The 22,500-nt window shown below is 46.6% G+C and overlaps 2 protein-coding genes across 2 annotated transcripts in view; one reads left to right on the plus strand and one right to left on the minus strand.

Moving 5' to 3' along the window:
* LOC115596203 (ninein-like protein) overlaps nucleotides 1-13,911 on the plus strand; it is a 16,818-nt gene extending 2,907 nt beyond the window's left edge. The window contains 25 exon segments of the mRNA XM_030441054.1: nucleotides 475-652; nucleotides 1,650-1,790; nucleotides 2,234-2,408; nucleotides 2,635-2,745; nucleotides 4,222-4,308; nucleotides 4,416-4,424; nucleotides 4,800-4,947; nucleotides 5,572-5,640; nucleotides 6,144-6,268; nucleotides 6,618-6,698; nucleotides 7,123-7,262; nucleotides 7,585-7,722; nucleotides 8,044-8,929; nucleotides 8,931-9,511; nucleotides 10,314-10,418; nucleotides 10,730-10,799; nucleotides 10,878-11,045; nucleotides 11,173-11,289; nucleotides 11,376-11,489; nucleotides 11,573-11,719; nucleotides 11,847-11,996; nucleotides 12,075-12,188; nucleotides 12,272-12,481; nucleotides 12,654-12,767; nucleotides 12,856-13,911. Of these exon segments, the coding sequence (XP_030296914.1) occupies nucleotides 475-652; nucleotides 1,650-1,790; nucleotides 2,234-2,408; nucleotides 2,635-2,745; nucleotides 4,222-4,308; nucleotides 4,416-4,424; nucleotides 4,800-4,947; nucleotides 5,572-5,640; nucleotides 6,144-6,268; nucleotides 6,618-6,698; nucleotides 7,123-7,262; nucleotides 7,585-7,722; nucleotides 8,044-8,929; nucleotides 8,931-9,511; nucleotides 10,314-10,418; nucleotides 10,730-10,799; nucleotides 10,878-11,045; nucleotides 11,173-11,289; nucleotides 11,376-11,489; nucleotides 11,573-11,719; nucleotides 11,847-11,996; nucleotides 12,075-12,188; nucleotides 12,272-12,481; nucleotides 12,654-12,767; nucleotides 12,856-13,047 (4,370 nt within the window). The 3' untranslated portion in view covers nucleotides 13,048-13,911.
* Nucleotides 13,912-14,380: 469 nt separating this feature from the next.
* gins1 (GINS complex subunit 1 (Psf1 homolog)) lies at nucleotides 14,381-17,380 on the minus strand. The gene is made up of 7 exons (XM_030441935.1): nucleotides 17,160-17,380; nucleotides 16,526-16,590; nucleotides 15,923-16,021; nucleotides 15,733-15,823; nucleotides 15,453-15,569; nucleotides 15,223-15,297; nucleotides 14,381-14,583 (listed from the first exon to the last, which is right to left on the minus strand). Exons 1-7 carry the CDS (start codon nucleotides 17,232-17,234, stop codon nucleotides 14,515-14,517), a joined length of 591 nt encoding a protein of 196 aa, XP_030297795.1. The 5' UTR covers nucleotides 17,235-17,380; the 3' UTR covers nucleotides 14,381-14,514.
* Nucleotides 17,381-22,500: the final 5,120 nt, after the last annotated feature.

Consider the following 22,500-nt stretch of genomic DNA (forward strand, 5'->3'; position numbering starts at 1 on the left):
CTCCTCCTCCTGACCCTCCTCCTCCTCGGTGATCTCCTCTCGGTCTTTATCTCACTGAGCTGCAGCCAAACCTCCTCCTCCCTTCTGTGGTTTCTGCTCTGAGGTTCAGGGTTTCCCGACACTGAAGCCAGGACTGGACTTCAGAATCAAATTGTTTTGAAACTCGAGTTATAAGAATCATTGTGAAGAATCTGTGTGCTGCAGAAACACTCGCAGCAGCGTCACTAACAGTCACATGAAGCTGTAACGTCGCAGCAGACCAGGAAACAGTTAAAACACGTCATTAGCAAGTTGTTTTATTCTTCATTCTTTATTTTTGGCTTGTCGATTTGTCCTTGAACGTCTCAGCCGCGTCTGAAACCTGCTCATGAATCTGTTTACATCAATTATTCAATAAAACTGGTTTAAACACTGAACGACCAGCAGGAACCAATAGCAGACGGTCTGTGGCTGTCCACGTTTTAATGATTTAAGCATTAAGACTAAAGTCCGTTTCTGTTGTTCGGTCCCGGCAGACTCTGGACTTTCCTCTGGAGGAGCGTCTCAGTCTGGCCGACTTGACTCTGGCGCTGGACAACGAGCTGCTGGTCAGCGGGAACGGGATCCACCAGGCGGCGCTCATCTCCTACAAGAACGAGATCCAACACCTGCAGTAAGTTTGATCAGCTCATCAGAACGTTTTTACATTCTGATGACTTTACCTGCGTCTTGGTTCTGGTTCTGTTTTGACCCAAACTAATGTAAGATACAGCTCTGATGATTAGCTGTAGTCTAGTTTACCTCAGGCTGTGGCTAACTGGATCGACAGAATGTTATCTGGTTTGAATATCGATCACAACATATTGATCACGCGATGATGTCATTAACCCAGCTGACTACAGGACGAGCTGATTGATGGCTCGTCAGTTAACGACATGTCAATCACAGGGTTTGAAGTTGGAAGGTGATTTGAGAAGGCTAGCAGCTTCCATCTGCTTCCAGTCTTTGTGCTAAGCTAAGCTAAACAGAAAGAGGACTCAGACAAATGAAAAAGTAAAATCAGATCATCGTGTCTGTTGACCTGCACTCATTTCCTGTCACATCCACTGACCATCAGCACAGACCAGCTGGGTCGGCTGCAGCCTGGAGGTCACAGTCCGGCCAATCAGATCGACCGCTACTGTCGACATTGTTCTTTTCCTGTTCTGTAGCTTAAAGACTAAACTCGCCCTGTAAAGTGACAATAAATGAACTGTCTGTATCACACTGGTCTCACTGGAGGGATTCTGGTAAACGAACAAACAAACAAACAAAATGGCCAAAAGTATGTGGACAGCAGAACAAAGCATCTGTATGTGATAGTTGAACACTGTGGACGGAGCGTCCTCATACTTTGGGCCTTATTGTGAACTGTGTTGTGAAGTTGAGGAGCTCCTCCTGCTGGAGACGAGCGGCGCTGCAGGATTCATCTGGTCACCAGAAGAGAACCAGTTGAGATTTGTTCATGTCGGCGTGAAATTAGAAAAGTTTCACATGTTTTCTGTTTTTACTCTGATCAGCTGAGATACAGATGTTCTGTAGGTGTTTTCAGGTATTTACAGATGTTTACAGGTGTTTATAGAGGAAACAGACTTGACACTTTGAACCAAGAGAATCCCATGTGTTGTCAGGGTGCTGGCAGAGCAGGCCTGCAGGGAGCGCGACAAGGTGAAGGCCGACCTGGAGCTGGCCGATCAGAGGAACCTGCAGCTGGTCAGAGAGGTGGACGACCGCCACGCCAGCATGGAGACACTCAACCAGAGCAGGATCAGGTCAGACAGACGGCTTCACCGACTGGGTCATGTCATCGTCCTCCCAGTTAGACCAGCAGTGGGATTTACTCTGTGACTCGGTTGTTTTCTTCGTATCAAACGTGATCACAGTTATTTTTACATGGAAAGAAAGAATAGAAGATGAAAACTCCGACTCGACCTGTTAGTTGTTAAAAGAAGTGAAGTCTTTTGGCTTCTTTACAGAAATAACAGATGTTACATAATATCTGTACTGAATAATGTTACTCATGTATTGATAACAGCTGATAGTGTTTACATCTGTACACACTGTTAGCTGCCGAGCTAACGTTAGCTTCACTCACTGACTGCAGACTTTAAAAACTGTGAATAATAATGTCAATAAAAACACAAAATTGATCTTGGACATCAAATAACGGCTAAAGACCGACCGTGTCATTGACGAGCCGCTCTGTGATTGGCAGGGACCTGGAGCACGACTTCCGTGATAGGCTGACGGCTCTGCGCAGTCAGTCGGAGCAGGAGAGCGAGGCTCTGCTGCAGCTGGTGGAGAGGGAGCGCAGCACGCTACAGGACGAGCTGCAGCTGCTCCGAGCGCAGGAGGCGGAGCTTCAGGAGGAGCTCTGCAACGCCACGCAGGTGAGTACGCATCACACACACCTGTACACACTCTGCTACACCTGGCACTTCATCTTATAACCACATATTTAAACGTTTGTTAAAGGATTTTTCTTCATGATCATTCAAACAGGAGTCATTCGGTCTTTAACTCGACTTCATTCGTCTGACAGCTTCAGTTACTTTTCAGTGTCCAATGAAAAAATAAGTGTTTGTTGCTCATTCAGTGTTTTCATGTCCTGTTCAGGAGAACAGTCGCCTGGAGGACGAGCTGACGGCTGTGAAGCTGCAGCTGACTGAAGCAGAAGGTTCAGTGAACAAACTGCAGAGAGACCTGGACCAGCTGCTGCACGACAAGGTGACACGCCACGCCACGCCACGCCACGCCACGCCACGCCACGCCACGCCACGCCACGCCACGCCACAGGTCCAATATAAAACCGCCATGAAAAAGCCACAAATAATGCTCAGAACAGCACAAACTTCAGCAACATGAGAAACAGGGTTCCAGCACATATTTCAAGGCATCAAACATTTGATATTGTTGCCGTATTTGTCGGAAAAGATAAACGAATCTCACCACCTGAGAAGCCTTCCTTGTTGTGGGGAAGCCCTGTGAGTCGATTACCGAGTGCAGTAGAGTCCTGCAGTAATGATCATCACTGAGCTGCAGGACTCTACTGCACTCGGTAATCGACTCACAGGGCTTCCCCACAACGAGCCTGCAGCTGGAGAGGTGAGATTTGTTTATGTATTCTGACAAATCCGGCAACTATATTTGTGGCTTTTTGGTGGCGGTTTATATTTGGACCCATTTACTGCAGTGTATTGTTGTCGTGCGGTCGTTTCTGAGGATGATAAAACTACGTTAATTAGCGGTCTGCTAACTTGATCTCTGGAGAGGGAGTCTAACACAGTTTCACGGTGTGTTGAACCATGGATTAAACTTACACCGGAATATCCCTTTAATGTTGATCACACGAGATGTTTCCCTCACAGCTGCTGGAGAAAAGTCTATTAAAATCGTTCATCTTTACCAGCCGACAGCAGAAACACTCATCAGCTCAAGTTATTATTTTATTAAAACACAGATTTAAACTAATGATGACACAACACTCAGTAAACAGTCACGTCTTCCTGTCAGTCGTCCAATAACTGCTGCGTCTCAGATTCATTTACATATTTAACATATTGTAATAATGGCTGGTTTATTTTATTATGTTCAAAATTGTTTTCAATGAAAAGTTTTACTGTCGCTTTAACTTTGTAGGATATTGATCTGTGTTCGTAATGATTGACACATTTCAGCCACGTTGTATTGACGAGGTGATTGACAGTTAAATTTGTCTTTTATTTTATTATATTTATTATATATTTATTTTTTTCTCAGCTGATGTTTAAACGTGTTTTCTGAATGTTTTCTGCTTTTAGTTTCAGGGAGATGAGTTGTTAAAAACACAGATGATGGAGATAAAAAACAAAGAGTGAATATTAAACTTCCAGAAAAAACAAAAACATCCAGCATGCTTCAGCTGGGAGGCGAACCAGTAAGAACCAATTCAGGACCTGGACCCAGAAATGTTCCATAGTCAAAGTGTAACACTAGTCCACACACACACACACACACACACACACACACACACACACACACACACACACACACACACACAGGTGTAAGGTAACTCGTCTCCTTGTATCCGATCAATTATTGATGAAAGCTTCCTCTCTGACTTGGTTCGTTGTGTGACTCGTCTTCTTCACTCCAGCTGGTGAAAATGACTTCTGATCAGCTGATTGACGATTACACTAAATCAATAATGTGTTTGATTGACAGTTTGGCAGCTTGGACCCGGCAGCTGCTGGTCTGAGTCGTGAGGAGAGATTCTCCGAGATCGTCAAAGATTTTGAGCTGCAGTGTCGGGTAAGAGTGTGACAGAGAGGGAAGTTAGGTCTGTGTTCTGACTGAGCTGAAGACGCTTTCATGTCTGTTTTGTTTGTGCACCTGAACGCCTCATGCTGGTTCAACAGAAAATCAAGGTGAGAACAGGTGTGTGTGTGTGTGTGTGTGTGTGTGTGTGAACAGGAGCCACATCGCTGACGGCAACGTTACGTGATGAAAACTGTTGTTAATGTTCCAGTTTGTTCTGCTGCAGCTGTTTCTTTAATTTATGAGATATTTGTGGATGAAATGAAAGAAGCTGATTATTGAAGAATGAACTGTGATGATCTGAATCAGAACTGTGATCGACTTTATTTGTTCATGATGTCAATGATAGTTTCTGTTTTAAAGGTTTTATTATATTGTGTGTTTGCTGCGATACATCTTTTATCTTTTAATCATGACTCTAGTATTTCAATAAAAAAAGTGTGTGTGTGTGTGTGTGTGCGTGCGCGTGTGTGTGATGCGTTCAGGAGCTGCGGGACAGAAACGATGAGCTGAGCTCAGAGTTGGAGCTGCTGAAGAATCAGAAGAGCGACAGGAAGTCCAGGCGATCTGCAGCAGGCGACCGGGCGCTGAGCTGGACCGAACAACGCTCCGTCAGCGCCGAGTCAGATTCTGGTAACACAACAAGAACACAACAGCCTCCAACAACACACCTGCGCTCGACAGAACTGTTCTCACTACAGTCCTTCAGCTAGAGAAGCTTCAAGGTCCACCTCTTAAAAGTTCAGCATTATTTGCTGATTTCATAATAATCATAGAATGAATAATTATAGATAATTAAAGAACTTTGTTATTGATTTCTTGTTGTTTGTGGGTTTTGTTGTCTGTAGAAACGGTTTGTTGTTTTTCCTGTTGAGCAGAATCTGATGAGACGAGACTGTTCTGACGTCCACCTGCATTGTTAGTGTAGTTTGAAAGGAACAACAGCTGTCAGTGAAAAGTATTTTAACAGGAAGTCAGTATCTGCTGAACAGGTTTGAACTGTAGACACGCCCACTGACACACACACACACACACACACACACACACACACACACACTCCCAGGTGTGCAGGTTTCTGTCAGCTTACAGTCTCATCATGTCTCTCAGTGAGTCTCGCAATTTTTCTGCTTCCTGTCTGAAAATGTCTCTTAGTGTGTGTTTGCAGTGTGTGTTACAGTGTGTGTTTGTGTGTGTTACAGTGTGTGTTACAGTGTGTGTTACAGTGTGTGTTACAGTATTCGTCTGTTTTTCCCTCAGATGAGTCGGACATGAAGCGCAGCTCGTCTCCTCTGGTCAGGAAGAAGCTGCAGCCGGCAGACAAAACTGGTGAGAGACACACACACACACACACACACACACACACACACACACACACACACACACACACAGCTGTCAGGGGTTGTTTATCAGAGCATCACTCAGATTGTGACTCCAGGAGAAGCTCGGCGTCGCCTCACAGTCACAGCACCGCCTGGTGGACAGAAGAGGAACTGCAGCCGGATCTTTGTTGAGCTGGTTTCATTATTTCATCATGTGGATAAATGTGATCGATCTCATCAGATGTTTAGTTTCTGTTGTAACGAGGAGTCTTCATGTTAATAAACAGCAACATGTGACACTTCAGTCACGTTACAACAGCACACGGCACATTATTATATAAGTTGTGTTTAAATGTCTTCACTTATTGAACGGACTTTACAACAAGACACTTTTGATCATCTGATCAGAGCGACACGTCCAGAACGCTTCAGAAAACAAACAGGAGGCAGAAGTTGTGTAGTTCTGCTTCATGAGGTTAACGTCCGTCTCTGTCCTCCTGTCCGTCTCAGCTCTGGGTTCATTGGACTGCGGTTCTGGTCCTGCTGTCAGTATCCAGACTGAACTGGCTCTGGAGCAGCTGGAGCAGAAACACAACCAGGAGCTGCAGCAGCTGCACATCCAGCTCGACACACAGGTGACGCAGCACACACGAGTACGAGCAGGTTCAACACAGACTGTTTAAAGTGACTTATTAAACCTCCTCCTCCTGCTCCTCCTCCTCCCTCCTCTTCCTCTCCTCCTCCCTCTCCTCTCCTCCTCTTCTTCCTCCTCCCGCTCCTCTCCTCCTCCTCCTCCTCCTCCTCCTCCGTCCTCCTCCTCCTCCTCCTCCTCCTCCTCCCTCTCCTCCTCCTCCTCCTCCCTCTTCTCCTCCTCTTCTTCCTCCTCCCTCTCCTCTCCTCCTTCTCCTTCTCCTCCTCCTCTTCCTCCTCCCTCTCCTCCTTCTCCTTCTCCTTCTCCTCCTCCTCCTTCTCCTCCTCCTCCAGATGAACTACTATGAACGCAGTCTGGAGCTGATGAGACAGAGCATGGAGGTCGAGCGTAAAGACATCTCTCAGGCCTTCAAGGTAAAGATAAGAGCGTCTCGTCTTTAGACTCTTTAGTGAGCAGACCGACCCTGAAGTCTTATGACAGAATAAATACTGCACATAGAAACACAGAACTGCTGAGCCAGCTGGTTCTGAGGCGTCTCAGCGGCCCGGCTGGTTGAGTGTGTGTCCTCGCTGCAGCGACCCGGGTTCCAGTCATCTCTCCATGCTGTCTGGTCAATAAAGCCATGAAAGGCCCAAAAATACTTACGCTGATTGTTTGTCGGCTGTGACTCGGTTTTGTTATCAGAAGGTTTCTGGTTCAGTTCCCCTGGTCAGAACCCCAAACTGGTTCTGATGTGCTGGATCGGCACCATCGGTGTGTGAATGTTTGAATTACTGCAAGTCATTTTGAACAAAGCGTCTGATAAATGTAAATGTTCGGTCGTTTTCCGTCCGTCAGATGGAGATCAGCGAGCTGGAGGAGCAGAAGACTCAGGTGGAGCAGCAGGTGAAGCAGCTGAAGGAGGCGCTGGACAAACTGCAGACTCAGATCCAACGTGGAGGAGGAGGAGGAGGGTGGAGCAGCGAGCAGGAGCGCAGGTGAGGAGGGCGACACGGCAGAGCAACTGGTTACATATGAAGATGAATGTCGGAGGCTGACAGGAAGCTGTCCTCACAGAACAGAACTAATCCAACAGCAGAGACACGTGATGTTCTGACCCGTCACTGCTTCATGAGCGCTCTTTAGAAGAACGTGAATTCAAGCTTGATTCTGAAGAACGGGTCCAGATGTTGGAGTGAGAAAAGAATCACAGCGTCCTTCCTCCGACATCTTCATCTCAGATCAGAGTCTGTAGCTTCTGAGTGTTTCTGATATTTTGTCCCTCCTGCCTCAGCTCCACACCTGCTCTTGTTTTCCCAGGATGCAGCGGGAGCGGGCGGAGCTGGAGCAGAACTTTGCCAGAGAGATCAGTAACCTGGTCCACAAACTGAGTGCTGAGAAGGACCAGCTGGAGGCCGAGCTCAAGCTGAAGATGGACCAGGAAGTGATGGTGGTCAGGTGGGTGATGACATCACAGCGTGTCTCTGTTCAGGGAGGTGAATCCTGCAGTCGAGACGTTTACAGTTACAGGTGTAGCTTTTAACTCAGTTAGAAAGTGAAGATGATCATCATCATCACAGATCGTCTTTAAACAGGTTTGTAAAAGATGATGGATGTGTGATCATGTTGAACTTCAGCGTCTTGAATAGTTAAAATATACTGATGCAGCTTTAAGATGAATTTCATTAAGTATGAAAAACATCAGGGCACCACAGGTGTGTGTGTCAGGTGTGTGTGTCAGGTGTGTGTGTCAGTATCTACATGTGAACACTGTATCAGGGAGGAATCGGAGCAGCAGTTCTCTCAGATGAAGCTGCAGCACGCTGAGGGTCAGCGCCGCCTCCTCCACCAGCTTCAGTTGGAGCGTCAGAGGCTGCAGGAGCAGAGAGGATTCTGGGAGAGCCGGCTCACCCAATCACAGCAGGAGAAGCAGCGGTGTGAGGAGAGAGCTGGGGAGGAGCAGGCCAGGATCAGCTCAGAGAAGAAGAGGGTGGAGGAGCAGAAGGAGGAGGAGGTCCGTCAGCTGAAGGAGCAGGTCTCCATTTTACAGGAGCTCATACAGAACTCCCATCTGCACATCAGCCAATCAGAGGCCAGTATAGAGGAGCTCAGACAGCACTGTGGTCAGCTGGAGGACGACCTGAAAGCTTCTCGTGGACGATGTTCTGAGCTGGAGGCCCGGCTGCAGGAGGCGTGCACTCAGCTGCAGGAGAGCATCTCCTTCCTGGAGTCTCACGAGGTTTTAAACAGACGCCTCTCTGCGGAGAAGAGCTCTGCGGAGGAGGAGCTACAGCAGGTGAAGACCAGGGAGGAGCAGCTCCTGGTCCAGGTGAACCAACTGAAGGAGGAGCTGGAGAACCTCCAGGCCGCCTCCGACTGCATCCTGCAGGACCGGGAGGTCGTGGCCGACAACTGCAGCCGCCTCTCCAACGCCTTCGTCCAGCAGCAGGCGCAGCTGAAGGCCAGAGAGCAGACGGTCTGCGCCCTGAGAGCAGAGCTGGAGGCCAAAACTGAGACTCTCTCTAGACTGACTGCCGAGCTGGACCTGCTGAGGACGGACCGAGAGAGGCTGATCCAGGACCTGAAGGACCAGGCCATGGCTGTGGACACCCTGCAGCTGGAGCTGGACGGAGTCTCTGAGGAGCTAGACCGGAGGAGGAGCACCCGAGGAGGCTCTGCAGGAGGCGCTGAAGCTGGAGCGGACCAGGACCTCACAGCTCCGGGCCGGTCTGGATGAGGAGAAGGAGGAGGTCTGTCGTCTGAGCCAGGAGAACGGGAGCTACATCCGGCTGGTGGACCAGCTCTCCACCCAGATTGTAGAGATGGAGGAGGAGATCTCCACGCTCAGAGACCACCTGAGAGAGATCAGCTGCCAGCTCAACGACACCGCAGACCTGGTCCTGGACCTCAGGAGGCAGCTCAACGCCAAGACCAGTGAGGTGGACCGGCTCCGGGCAGAGGTGGCGGACGGTGCTTGTGTGCTACGTCAAGCGAAGGTCTCATCTGATCAACATCAGAGTGAAGTTCAGCAGCTGACCGACCGGCTAGAGGAGAAGGACGCGGAGCTGGACCTGGTCCGACAGCAGCTCCTCCAACTGCAGCAGAAGATGCAAAACTCCCAGAACCGGCTGAGTGTGGCTGAGGAGCAGTTTGAGCAGGAGAAGAGGAGGATGACGCAGCAGCTGATGGAGCTGGAGAAGCTGGTCCTGGTCCTGGAGGAGGTGATGGACCCAGCCAGTCCACACAGGTTTGTGGAGCATGAGACCGACTCAGAGACCCGAAACCTGGTCCGAATGATGACTAACCTCCATCTGCCGCCGCGCTTTAAACTCTGAATCACTAACTGCATCGATCATGTGACTGAGACTGTTCTCACCGCAGGTAGAACCGCTGATCAGCCGCCCACAATGCACTGCTGCAGGCTGTCTGAAGTCTGATTGGCTGTCTGATTTAACTCTTCACCTCATCTCTAACCCAATGACAACCGCATGACAGACTCCATGTTTGTGTGTCATCCGTCCGTCATCATGTTGTCTTTGTGTTTGTCTGTTTTCTTTTAAAGCTTCATTTCTGTGTTGATGAAACTGTTTCATATCAAACAAACTCTAAATGTAACATTTCTTCTGTTAGTTACAGATTTAGGCCTCAGTGAGCTTCAGATAACAAACATGTGACGTGTAACAGTGAGGAAAGATTAAATTAACATCTGTGCTTCTGAAAGAGCTGCAAGAAGTAAAGACAGCCAAGATCCAATCAGTGATCAATGATCAGTGATCAATGATCAGTGATCAATGATAAACAGGAGTAATTAGACACCCGGAGATTGTTGGTCGACGATCCAACAAGCTCTCTGTTTAAAACTGATCTTTGAATGAAGAACTTTATTAATGATTTATAAAATAATCAACACATTAACTTCTGCAGATTAATTTCAGTCTTACATTCATCATTTTCAGTAACATGAATCGTTGGTTCAGCTGACTGACGCTCTGGAGATTTGTTTGAGGTTTGTCAGTTTGTCTCTGACCCGTGTGGGTTCGGTCCTGCAGGACCCAGCTGGAGGAGGTTCGATCAGAGAACGGAGCTCTTCAGGAGCGACTGAGTGTCCTGCAGCAGGAAGTCCAGAACCTGGAGGACCACGTCGCCAAGAAGAGGTGAGACAGAACAGTTTGATCTGTCAGCAGGTGATGTTCGACTCTGATTGAAATGTCATGAGGATGAAGTCGAACAGGCTGAGACACAAAATCCCACAAGAGAAGCAAATGATAGGTCAATATATAATATAATATATAATATAATATATAATATAATATATAATATATCAGAAAGTTGTAACCTCCTTCTCTCATCAGAAAACAGTATCATTTGACAGCAGCTCTGGTTCTTGATGGACTCTACATTTAATTCTGTGGTCAGTAAACGACAAGAGAAGCAACCTGAATAATCCTGCTTGTTCTTCTGTCAGGAGGAAACTGGAGGAGATGGAGAGAGAACACGACCGGAGCAGAGAAGAAGAGGAGAGGCTGCACAAAGAGGTGAGAAACAAGACGCTGAGACTCTGACCTTTGACCTCTGACGCCAAACAGACTGTTACATTTCTTCTTCTCCTCCAGAACTCCAGATATCGTGAGGAGGTTCTGGATCTGAGCAGCAGGAACCTGCAGCTCAGCAACGACAATGCCGAGCTCAGCGCCCGTCTCCGTGGAGACCAGGAGTCGGTCCGGATGCTGCAGGAGCGCCTGGCGACGGTCTCCAAGGAGCAGGAGGAGGAGGGGGCTTCGGTGAGCAACAGCACATCACTTTTTACTTTTTTTCTTTTACTTTTGAGCTTCTTCAGCATCTGCAGAGGCTCAGGACGTATCAAAGATGGCGTCTTCTGTCTGGTCAGACTGAGATGTTGTGTTTCAGGTGCGGCGGCTGCAGGATGCAGCTCTGCAGCAGGAGAGAGAGAAGATGCAGCAGCAGGCGGCTTGGACGCAGGAGACACAGTTACTGGAGAGAGAGCTCAGCTGCTGCAAGGAGAAGGTACAAACACACCCACATCTTCTTATAGATCCATGAGGAGGTGTGCTGACGGCAGATAGATTTATATTTAGTTATATTTTCCTCAGGTGGGTCGTCTCTCAGAGCTGGAGGCGGAGCTCAGCAGTGTGACTCTGAAGCTGCAGTGGTTGGAGGCAGACAAATCCAAACTGCTGAGAGAAGCTGAGGACAGAAACAACAAGGTCCCCACTCACAACCCGCCAAAGTAAAAGCACAGAGTAACGAGCTCAGACAGTTTCCTCACTGTGATGTTTGTCTCCATCAGGTGGAGAAGCTGCAGCAGTCGCTCCTCTCTCTGGAGTCAGAGACCGAGCTGCTTCGCTCTCAGCTCCACGCCGTCAATCAGGAGAAACTCGGCCACGCCCAGGAAGTGAGCGACCTGCAGAGGAAGCTGCAGGTCGCTCAGAACAAGGTCAGTCCGGAAAATACTAAGTGTGAAGGTGGTGGAGCTCCTCCACATCTGATCCTGTAAACACAACATCTCTGTGGTTAAAGCGTCACCAGCCGTCACATTCACAGCCTCCTGTATTCATCTTCAGGTGGAGGAGTTGGAGAGCAGCGTCAGGAAGCTGGCGAGGGAGAAAGAGGAGCTCCATCAGGCTCTGGAGGAGCAGGAGGAGCAGATCTCCATCACTCTGCAGGAGGAGACCCACAGACTGAGAGTCCAGAACCAGGAGCTCCAACACAAGGTACCAGATCCAGACCGGTCTGAATGTGATCCAGATAAGAGAGGATTCATGTGAGTGATAACCTGTTGGTGTTTTCAGCTGACGGAGCTGCAGGTTCAGGGTCTGGAGGTCCACAAACTGACCCAGGAGCAGCAGAACCTGAAGAACAAACTGACGGAGCTGGAGGTGGCGAGGACGCAGGCTCAGGACCAGGTGAGGACCACAGCTGAGAAACAGATCAGATCCTGAACACCGAGAGCAGAGTTTAAATCCAGAACACGTGTTGATGTGTGCAGGCGGTGCAGGCCGACACCACCCTCAGTCTGGTGCAGGCGCAGCACGTGAGGCAGCTGCAGGAGGTGCAGGAGCGGGCGGGTGACGGCTGCAGGGAGCAGGTGGAGCTGCTGCAGGCCCGACTGATGGAGGAGCAGAGGAGGAGTCAGCAGCTGGAGGAGACGCTCAGGCTTCAGGCCCAGCAGAGCTGCTCCCAGATCACCACCAAGCAGGTGAACACAGAGGTCAGAGGTCACGGGTCAGCACCGGAGACTGTTAGCAACATGCTAATGTTACGTTCACTAGCAGACTCACATTAACTTTCATCAGGCTGGGCTGAACTTTCTCTGTGTGTGTGTGTGTGTGTGTGTGTGTGTGTGTGTGTGTGTGTGTGTGTGTGTTCAGGATCAGTACGAGAAGGCGATGTTGGCCCTGCAGGAGAGGATGGAGGAGCTGGAGACCAAACTGAAGGGGGTCCGGCTGGTCCTGCAGGAGAAAGTCCAGCAGCTGAAAGAGCAGGTCAGAGACCGCTTCTGATTGGACACTCAGCCTGTCCGCATACTTCTGGCCGTAGTGTGACGTGTTGTTGTGTTTGTGTCGCCTGCAGCTGTCGAAGAACACGAAGTCAAGCGTGCTGCTGAAGGATCTGTATGTGGAGAACTCTCAGCTGATGAAGGCGCTGCAGGTCACCGAGCAGCGGCAGAAAAAAGCAGAGAAGAAGAACTCACTGTTGGAGCAGAAAGTCGGCGCGCTCAACAAACTGCTGAGAGAGATCGTCCACGCGTCGCTCGCCACGTAGCTGCTGAACAAACAAAAAACCACCTCAGAGAACTGTGACACGGACGCTGGCCTGAGGGCGGTTTCACTAAAGCAGCTTCAGGACAGAGGGTTAGCCTAGCTTAGCACCAAGACTGGAAGCAGAGGGAAACTGTTAGCCAAAAAGATTCAATATGAGCCTCTGGGGCCACCGTAGTTCATTGTGATCATTTATATTCGACAGGTGTAAAGATGTGTTCATGGATCGTGGAACAAACGTCAGTGCAAGCAGACGTCTCTGCATCATGACGTGATTTCCACCAAACTACATTCAAATTATCATGAATTTTAATTCACTGGTGAGAAGCGAACCAGGTGAGACGTTGAGGAGCAGTTTGACTCATCACAGGTGAAGGTGTGTCAGGGTCAGTGTGTGATGAGTCATCAGCAGCCTCACCTGTAACGACACCCATTCACCAGGTGCATGTGTCTGTTGTTCTCACTGAAGCTGCTTTACAGAAACTGAACTTTAGATTCTTTACAAAGACAAAGGAAAACCAGTCTGACCACACACACACACACACGTCTGAAGTATTTCAGCCATGAGGGTATTAATTATGATTCTTTGTTTTATATATTTTTATTGTTATTTTTGTATTTCTGTGAAGTCAGAGTTTTGCTGCTGTCCTCGTCACATGTTCAGTTCCCTGTTTTCCCCTCAGAGTGAGACCTCCATCACTCAGCTCTGATTTCCTGTTTCAGGTACAACAAACCAAATCTCTAACACACACACACACACACACACACACACACACACCCCTGTCTGTGGACGATGTCATCATTGTATTCTGACCTTCATGTATGATAATGATGTAAAGCCACATTAAATTATCTGTTTTTAACACTGGGTTTGGTTGTGAAGTCTCTGAGGAGTCAAACAGCAGCGACTCAGTGTTGAGTAACTGCAGGATGTAACTAGTTACTTTCACCACTTTGTTCCTAATGAAGTTTCGCTTCTAAACTTTTCTTTGATTAAACGACAGAACCTGAAGGCAGCAGGAGAAAGTCACTAGATGAACTTAATCAAACTGTTGTGACGCACATTGTCAGGATGGCGAAGCTGCTTTCTACTCAGAGAGGAATATTATAGTTTTTACTCGACTGCTTTAGTAAATGTTAAGATTTAGACTTTACGTTAAACAAACCGTCCTGCTGTAGATGAACACGGAGGTTTGGTGGTCGGCTGATTATCCTGAATGTTAGTTTGACTCGTCTTCACCAGGATCCATTCAAAATGTGTCCATTTGATTTTTATGAATAAAATAAAAGAATGAAGGTTTTGAAGCTGAAACATTAAACAGAAACGTGACGACACATTTAGACAAAGAAATATTTTATTGTTGCATCAGAACAAAACTTTCAAACAGGTGTTGTGTTCAGGGACGATGGGACATTTGAGTGCTGATACCAAACATTTAGCAGTCTGATCAGTGATCGGATGGATCCGTCGTCAGGACATGACGTGCTCCAGGACGCCCTGACGAATCAGCTGCTCACATTTCCACCGCGGCAGGAAGTGCTGCGGACAGAGAGGTGGATGTTCAGATGACGACTTCCTGTTCGACTAACGAAGCTGCTGATTAATCAACATGTCCGACAAGCAGAACTAAAAAACTACAGACTCAAAGACAGAAACAAGGCCAGTACACAGAAACTAACAAAGAATACACTTAAATATAATAAAGTATTAAAGTGCCTTACTACTGTGTATAAAGTAATGAAACAGTGATGTAAAAAACAAATTAAACAGTACTCGAGTAAAAGTCTTAGAGTATCTGATGTTTAAAGTATGAAAAGTATCAGTGAAGTCACTGATTATATAAGTATATTATAATATTATATTTATAAGTATATTACATGTATGTATAAACTGGGTCAGCTGATCATCACAATCACTGTTTTTATCTGATTGATGAGAAAATCAATGTATAAATGTGATGCAGCATGTAATCTGTAAAGTAACTAGTAACTAAAGGTATCAGATACATGAACAACGTACAAGATTTTCCTATATTAGTATAAAGTAACAGAAATACTCAAGTTAAACATTTTCAAAATGTTACTCAGGTAAATGTACTTAGTTACATTCCATCAGCGGCATGTGTTATTAAATCTGCCTTCTGACAGCAGAAGAAGAAGCATCAGCTTCCTGTCTCACCTGACTGTTCTTCTTCAGCAGGATCACCGTCCCGTCATCGATCTCGAACTCACCGTGATCCTTCAAACACCTCACCTGATGACATAATGATGATGTCACAGTCACATGATCAAAGTCAGGCTTGAAGTTTTACATAAAGAACATAATTTGTAAAATAACTACAGCTGTCAGGTAAATGTAATGGAGTACAAGTAGAAGTACTCCAAGTGTTGTGAGGAGTGACGCCTCACCTCGATGTAAAGACTCTTTGGAGGCTTCATGTCCTGAGTGATGTCCAGACCTTCACCTGCACCCAGAGAGCGCATGAAGGAGGCCAGAGACTTCTTATACTGACTGAACCACTGCACCTGAACGCACCACACACACACACACACACACACACACACACACACACACACACACACGATGACTCTTCAGGTGTGAAACTTAAGTAGCCTCTCACATGTTTACGTCTGAATCACCACCAGAGGTTTCTTCACATGATTCAACAGGAAGTGATGTCACACTCACCTCCTCTGCACACATGTGGAAGCGGACGTTGGCGGGCAGCACGCTGCCGTACTCCCAGCGCAGAGCTCTGATCCTCAGCAGCCGGTCGTATCTGAGGGGACAGAAACATCATTATTATCTTTAATAAACAAAACAACACACAGGTCATGTGATGCTCAGGTGAGCAGGTGAGCAGGTGTGAGGTGGTTACAGGTAGGCTGTGAGGCAGCGCTGGTTCCTCAGCAGGCAGCAGTGACGCAGTTTGATGGAGGGAATCAGCTCAGCTCGACCTTCAGACTTCGCCTCGTTACTGAAGGAAAATTAGATTTTAATTATTTATGATTTTGATTTGTCGACTTTTAAAATATGACATAAACAAAGTGATTCGAAGGAGAGAACACAGCACGATGAAGACAGTATTAGTAATATTAATAACGTTCAGATGGTTGAGGAGGAACTGAAGACTCAGCTCACATTTATACATCTGTAATAATGATGTGACGTCATCTGAACGTTTGATTCTAATTAAGCAGGTAAACTGGAGTCAAACGCTCATGAAGACATTTAAAGAAAACTCCAGCAGTATTAAACTACAGATGATCGGAGTCATCTTCTCTCTCTAACACAAACACAATAATTGATCATTTCACGTCTGTTTTCAAAATGTTTGAAATAATCTGTAATTATTTCACCCAAACACCATTAGAAGAAAAAACGGAGACAAAATTACATAAAAGAGGTCAAACTGACTGAACTTTAACCTCAAATACAAACCTAATGCTGGTTCATTAATATAAAAACTCTCTGGACTCACACATCAGTCTGGTTCTGTTCATAAAGAGCCTCCATCTCCTGCAGAACCTGTCGGAGTCCATCCTCCTGAAACAAGAAAATTAGACTTTATGAAACCAAACTGAGTTCTCTAGAACCGGAAGCTTCCGGTTCTGCTGATCAGAAGACCTGATATTTCAATCCTGACTTTAAAGTGTCTGAAAGTTGTTCAGGAGAAAGTAATTTTGCTGAATCCGGACTCGTTCAAAACTCTGCCTACTTTATGTTGACTTCATTATTATTATTGCTTACCCGAAGTGAAACATGAGCAGACGCATTTATTACTTTACATTAACAGCATCGGGGTGATTCGGCACTGACAGTATATGATTCAGCACCAGGCAGCGACAAATCATGAAGAATATCCACTCTGTTATCTTGCTTTATTTCGACTTGTTGTGCATTTTACTAGAATTGAAGTCGTCAGTTTTTGACTGTGGTTTGGTGAATTTGGTTAGTGCCGAAATGCGATCGACTTCCTCCTTCTTCTTTACAGCTGTTGCGAACATGAATAAGACGTGTGTGTGTCGTTTGATCGGAAAGAAAACATTAAAACATTAGATTTTTAGATGAAGACCGCAGCGTCTGAACAGCAGATGGTTAGCGGGGTCACTCACGTTAAAAGCGGGCAGCTGTCCGTCGCTCATCCGCTGAAGCTCTCTGATTAACTCGATGGCTTTCTCACAGAACATCCCGACGCCGCCGAGCACAAACACAGCGAGCAGGAAATAAGAATAAAGTCTTTATTCGGCCATAAAAACTCTGACTGTCACTTTGCAGCTCTGCTCGGTTTCGCGGCAAAATCGGAGCTCGGGTGTTATGATCACGTGACGAGATGACGCGAAGCTCCGGCTGCCGTGTAGGGACAAACATTGCGCTAGCGACTCGAGCTTCGTGCTGAACATTTAAAACTCTTTATTTAAGGCAGCCATGTTGTGACGCCGCTTCATATCTACCGGACTGAGAGGTAAGAGTGTGTGTTTAAGTTATGGTGACAGTTTTCTGTGGAGAAACGCAGTTACACGCTGTAACATCATCGTTTTTAGCATTGCCATGTTCTGACTTCCGGTTAGCAAACAGCGCAGCAGCCGGTTAAAAATAAACCCGTCCGACAGGTTCCACTGCCGGCAGAGAACCTCCGCGTCCAGACGTGAATACTGACTCTGTGTTCATAAACAACTGTAAAAAAGTGTCAAACGTGTGTTTTAGTGAATTAGCTTCGCTGCTAACTTATTTGCTCTGTCTAATGCTGCATTCAAGAAACACTGGACCCAAGAAATATGTCCCCAGAATGGTAAATATCTGTTTCAGGGTTATTTGTGTTTTGACATTTACAGCTACTTACTTTTGACTTTTTGTAGTCAAATGTACTTTTTGTAGTCAAATGTACTTTTTGTAGTCAAATGTAGTCAAAGTAAAAGTCAAAATGGACAGCATGGACGCGTTGTGTTCAATGTCGCGTTCACCTGATAGAAACTTTGACGTTGAAAGTAACGATTCAGGTGTTTTAACAGTACATTGTAGCTTCTCCACACAGGCGGTGTAATGTGATGAATGAAGTACTTTTACTCAATTACTGTCCCAGTCTCGGTCGGATGGTCTTATATGATATGATGCATTGTTGAAGATTAAGTGATAATACTTCACAAGGCTTTGAATGAATGACTTCGTTTTCAGAGAGGTAATAGTACTAATACCTAAGTAAATAATCTTAATACTTTAGGACTGGAGAAGAAGAGATCACTGGTATCGGACCAGGATTCATTAACAGGTATAGCCGGATAAAAGGTCAGATTATTGCGTCCCTACTGCAGATCTAATGAATTATGTTTATTTTTTGTCTCAGCTGTTTTCTGTTTTAGTGAAGTGCGTTATTATTTCCGTTATTTGGTTTGCTCTGTAGTTAATTACTCCCAAAAAGCCTCTCGTGATTATATGTTTAACGCAAGCGCCCGAGCTTCACGTGAAGGCACCATGCACTACTTAATTTTTTCCGGTTTTGTTTTGGTTGTCGTTGCTCCGACGCTCCCAGGGGGCCGTGGACGCATCACGGCGAGACCACATGTTTGTGTTCCTGCGCTGTGATTGGCTGCGGCGGCTCGGCGCTGATCAGCGGCTCTCTGCGGATCTCAGTGCAGGCAGTGAGCTCGAGGCACAGCGGGGACTCAGCTCCGTCCTCACCGGCTCTCAGCGCTCCACCGCCCGGCCAGCTAACGGCCTCCTCCCCGCTGACAGGCCCGCAGTGACGGCTCGTCCTTCAGCCGCTCTTCCTCCGGTTAATGTTCGGTTGTCTGTCGTTTCCAGTGATGAGAAAGCGGAACAACTCGCTGACTGCGGAGCATGACAGCGGGACCACCGGCACTCTGCTGGACAGCGACCCGGACCTGAAGCAGCGTCCCGGCAGGGAGGCAACGGGGCCCGCAGCGGGCGGCCGGCAGGGCCCGGGAGAGGAGGGCAGCATGGGGAAACCGTTCAGGAGGTAAGACCCGGACCGGGACCGGGACCGGGACAGGTGTTGGCACCTGGACTGTGTATCCATCAGTTTGTATGAGTACACTAACATTGATGTGTTGATTAGACAACATGATATTCAAGTGTGAATAAAAGCGTCGGTTCGGACAACAGTCAGAATTCTGAGCTGAGAGAAGAACTGAAGATCGGCTCCGATCAGAACCGAACCGAACAGAACAGAACAGAACACAGTCAGTGACATTCAGATGTGGATAAAATAATAAAAACATAAATAATGAACTTTGAAAACTTAAATAATTGAAACATGGAACTGAATAAAGTCCCGAATGTAAAACCTCAAGAAATATTAAAATGGAAGAAATCATATAAAATATTTATAAAAAGAAAAATTTAAATCAGATTTTATTTTTTCATTTTAAGCAAATCTCAGTATTGATTTAGTTTTGTTGATTTATTTATTGTAATACTGGACCCTGGTTGATGAGCAGGGCAGGATTCTGTCAGTACATGCTGCAGTGGACCGGTCCGACTGGTCCGACTGGAAGCTGCTGATCCCCCTCACAGTGACACAGTGACATCATCACTGTACCTGGACAGGTGCTGGTGCTGCACATCGGTGTGACCGCCTCGCTGACAGTTTGTTGCTCTGCTGTGTTTTCATCCACTCGTCTGCTCGCTGAGCTCGACGCTCGGCTCAGCTTCCAACAGTCGCTGTGAGATCTCAGCCACAGTTTCTGCTGTCGTCCCAACAGACTTCAGAGCAGCTTCACTCCGTCCTGCTCACTCCACCGTGACTCATGCTTCTTATCACTCACTCATCCAGACAGTTTTGTGTTCTGTGTTGTTGTGAGGAGCATAAAGAGGACGGATCATCCTGATTTACAGCCCCGACATAAACAATGAAATGAAGACTGTTGAATCTTTTGTCCAGCAGCTGTCCAGAGACGTTCAGCTGGCTTTGAATGAGCGGAGAAACACTCTGCATGACAGTTTGTCCACTCGAGAGCGCTGACGGCTTCATCTGTACGCCTGATTTAAACATCTGGCTGAAGAACACATCTAATGGATCCACATCAGGAACGTTTGGCTGAAACTTCGTCATCGCAGTTTTCAAATTATTTAAATGTCGGCCTAAAAAATTCATCGAGTAGTTTCTCATTGAGACGTTTGTCCAAACTGGTAAACGTTTATTTTCTGAGACTCTACTTCAGCTGTGGATCCACGTGTTGTTGTTTTTGCTCACTGGGCCCAACCAGGAAATAGTCACGTCCCTGAAACTATACAACCTCTTCAGCTTTTGTTCTGCCTGAACAAACCAGATCAACACTCGGGTCAGAGAGCTTCAGAGCTGCTGCCACGTGGACCAAACCAGGCTAACAGTTTCCCTTTATGTCCAGTCTTTATGCTAAGCTAAGCTAACCTGACTGTAGCTTCATATTCAGCCTAGTACTTTAATACTTCAAGTAAATGTTCATAATAATACCTGCATACTTTTATTGGAGTAACATTGTCAGTGCAGGACAGTTCTCACAGGGCAGCTTCGGTGACAGGTTCTGTCCACGACCCGCTCTGTGGTCGTTTGTGGATATTTCTGGACACAGAACCACGCGGTCGCTGTGATGCGCTGCAGTCCACGGCGTGTAGAGGTTCTGTGTCTGGACACATTCAGAGGAAACAAACACTCGTCAGTTCATCTGAACATCAGCATCATTTCTTTGTCCCTGGATCTTATTTTGGTAGTTCTGTCCTCCTTCCTGTTTTCTTCACACTGTGTTGCTGACACGATGTGACCGTGAGTCCCTGAAGGCAACATCAGGTCAGACCATCAGACAGGAAGTGAATAAACAGTTGAACCCAGTTGACTAAACTGATTCATCATCAGACTGCAGAGTCACTTCCTGCTTCAGCTTTGACCCACTTCACTCTCCGTAGTTCTTTAAGTTTGCTTTAGAAACGGATATAAATCTGTTTGAGTCTTGACGACCAGACGTGTGAAGCAGAGCTCTGCTGTCAGCTCCACTCTTCTTCTTCTTCTTCTAATCCTCATTAACGACGCACCGCAGCTTAAAGTCCAACAGAAGGTCGACCTGAACGACCGGGTCAGCCGGCTGAAACAGACCAACTGGACACGGAGCAGGAAACACTGAATGTCTTTCAGTTACAGACAACAGATGTGATATAATGCAATAGATTAATAATATATCCAAATCAAAATACAAAATACTGGTGTGAGAAAGTGTATTTCATTAAAATACAAGTAAGTAATAATAATAAAAAACATACAGAGAGTTTACAGTTTGACAGAAGCTCTGATTAATATTAAGTCATAATTTTGTGTCATTTTGTTTAAAATTCAGTATCTTTGTTTATTCTTTCTGTTGTCGCTCGTGGTGTTGAGTCCACATCACATCATGTCAGTGGTTTAAATATCTTTCATGTTAGTGATTCATAATAATTGATTATCTGACTATTGATTAAAGGACTTATTATTTTCCTCTGTGGTGCCAGAGACGTCTCTACTGAAGCTAGCATGCTAACCAGCTAGCCTCCTGACAGCACTTCAGTTCATGTGGTACTGAAAGTGAGTCTGAAGAGTCTGTTCGGACCAACATGTGGTCCAACACGTCACCCGACACCACTATCACGACCAGAATCAGGCCACCCGACACCGGGACCGGAGCCTGAGGACCGGTTCTGTGTTTGTCCTCTGAGCTCTGTGACGAGACTCGTTAACGTCTCTGTAGACTGAACGTGTCCCGACCTCGTTAACAGACCTGAACTCTAAAATTAGATCTGTGAGGAGAAGAAACAAGGAAGTGATGCGCCGTCTTTAACGAGCAGCTCCGCCTGTTGTTTCTTATTCACATCATTCTTATTAGATACATCAGCAGCGAGGTCACTTCCTGATGCTGAGCTCAGGTCACGAGTTTGATTCCTGTCGTCACGTCGAGAGTGAAAGAAGAAGTCTGAGCAGTCGGACTGAGTCAGCGTCTGACGGCGCCGGAGGAGCTGCAAACCTTTATACACACCGATCAGCTGATCGCTGTGATCAATCGTCGTTTAGATTCCAGACTAAAGAACTCGTTTATTGATCCTTTATTGATCCTCGATCTCAGATCAGAAATCATTTCTGGATCGTTGTCGGGGAAAGTTACTGCTGAAGTTCAAACCAGTCAGGTGAAATAAAACCAGAAGTTTGACAGGTGTGTACTGACCGTGCTCACCTGGTGACTTATCATCATTCACATGAAACAAACTGTTCTGTTAAAGCGTCCGGACGTCTGTGACACTGGAACCAAACTGTTTCACTGGACAGACTGATGACGTGGTTAAGATGGACGCTCGTTAGTTTCCCTGAGTTGATTAATGGACGAATAGTTTCATCTACAAGCTGTTAAACACTTTGATGTGGTTGAATATGGAACGAGCTGAGTGAACTCCAGCTCCTCATCACCTCAACATTAGTTTCCTTTGTTGTTGTTTTTA

This window comes from Sparus aurata, chromosome 15, assembly GCF_900880675.1.
Source record: "Sparus aurata chromosome 15, fSpaAur1.1, whole genome shotgun sequence".
Lineage (NCBI taxonomy): Eukaryota > Metazoa > Chordata > Actinopteri > Spariformes > Sparidae > Sparus > Sparus aurata.

Coding starts and splice junctions, on each gene's coding strand:
- gins1 (XM_030441935.1), bottom strand. CDS start 17,234: ATGTTCTGTGAGAAAGCCATCGAGTTAATCAGAGAGCTTCAGCGGATG. Junction 16,022..16,525: donor GAACAGAACCAGACTGATGT/GTGAGTCCAGAG, acceptor ATTTTCCTTCAG/TAACGAGGCGAAGTCTGAAG. Junction 15,298..15,452: donor CAAAGAGTCTTTACATCGAG/GTGAGGCGTCAC, acceptor TTATGTCATCAG/GTGAGGTGTTTGAAGGATCA.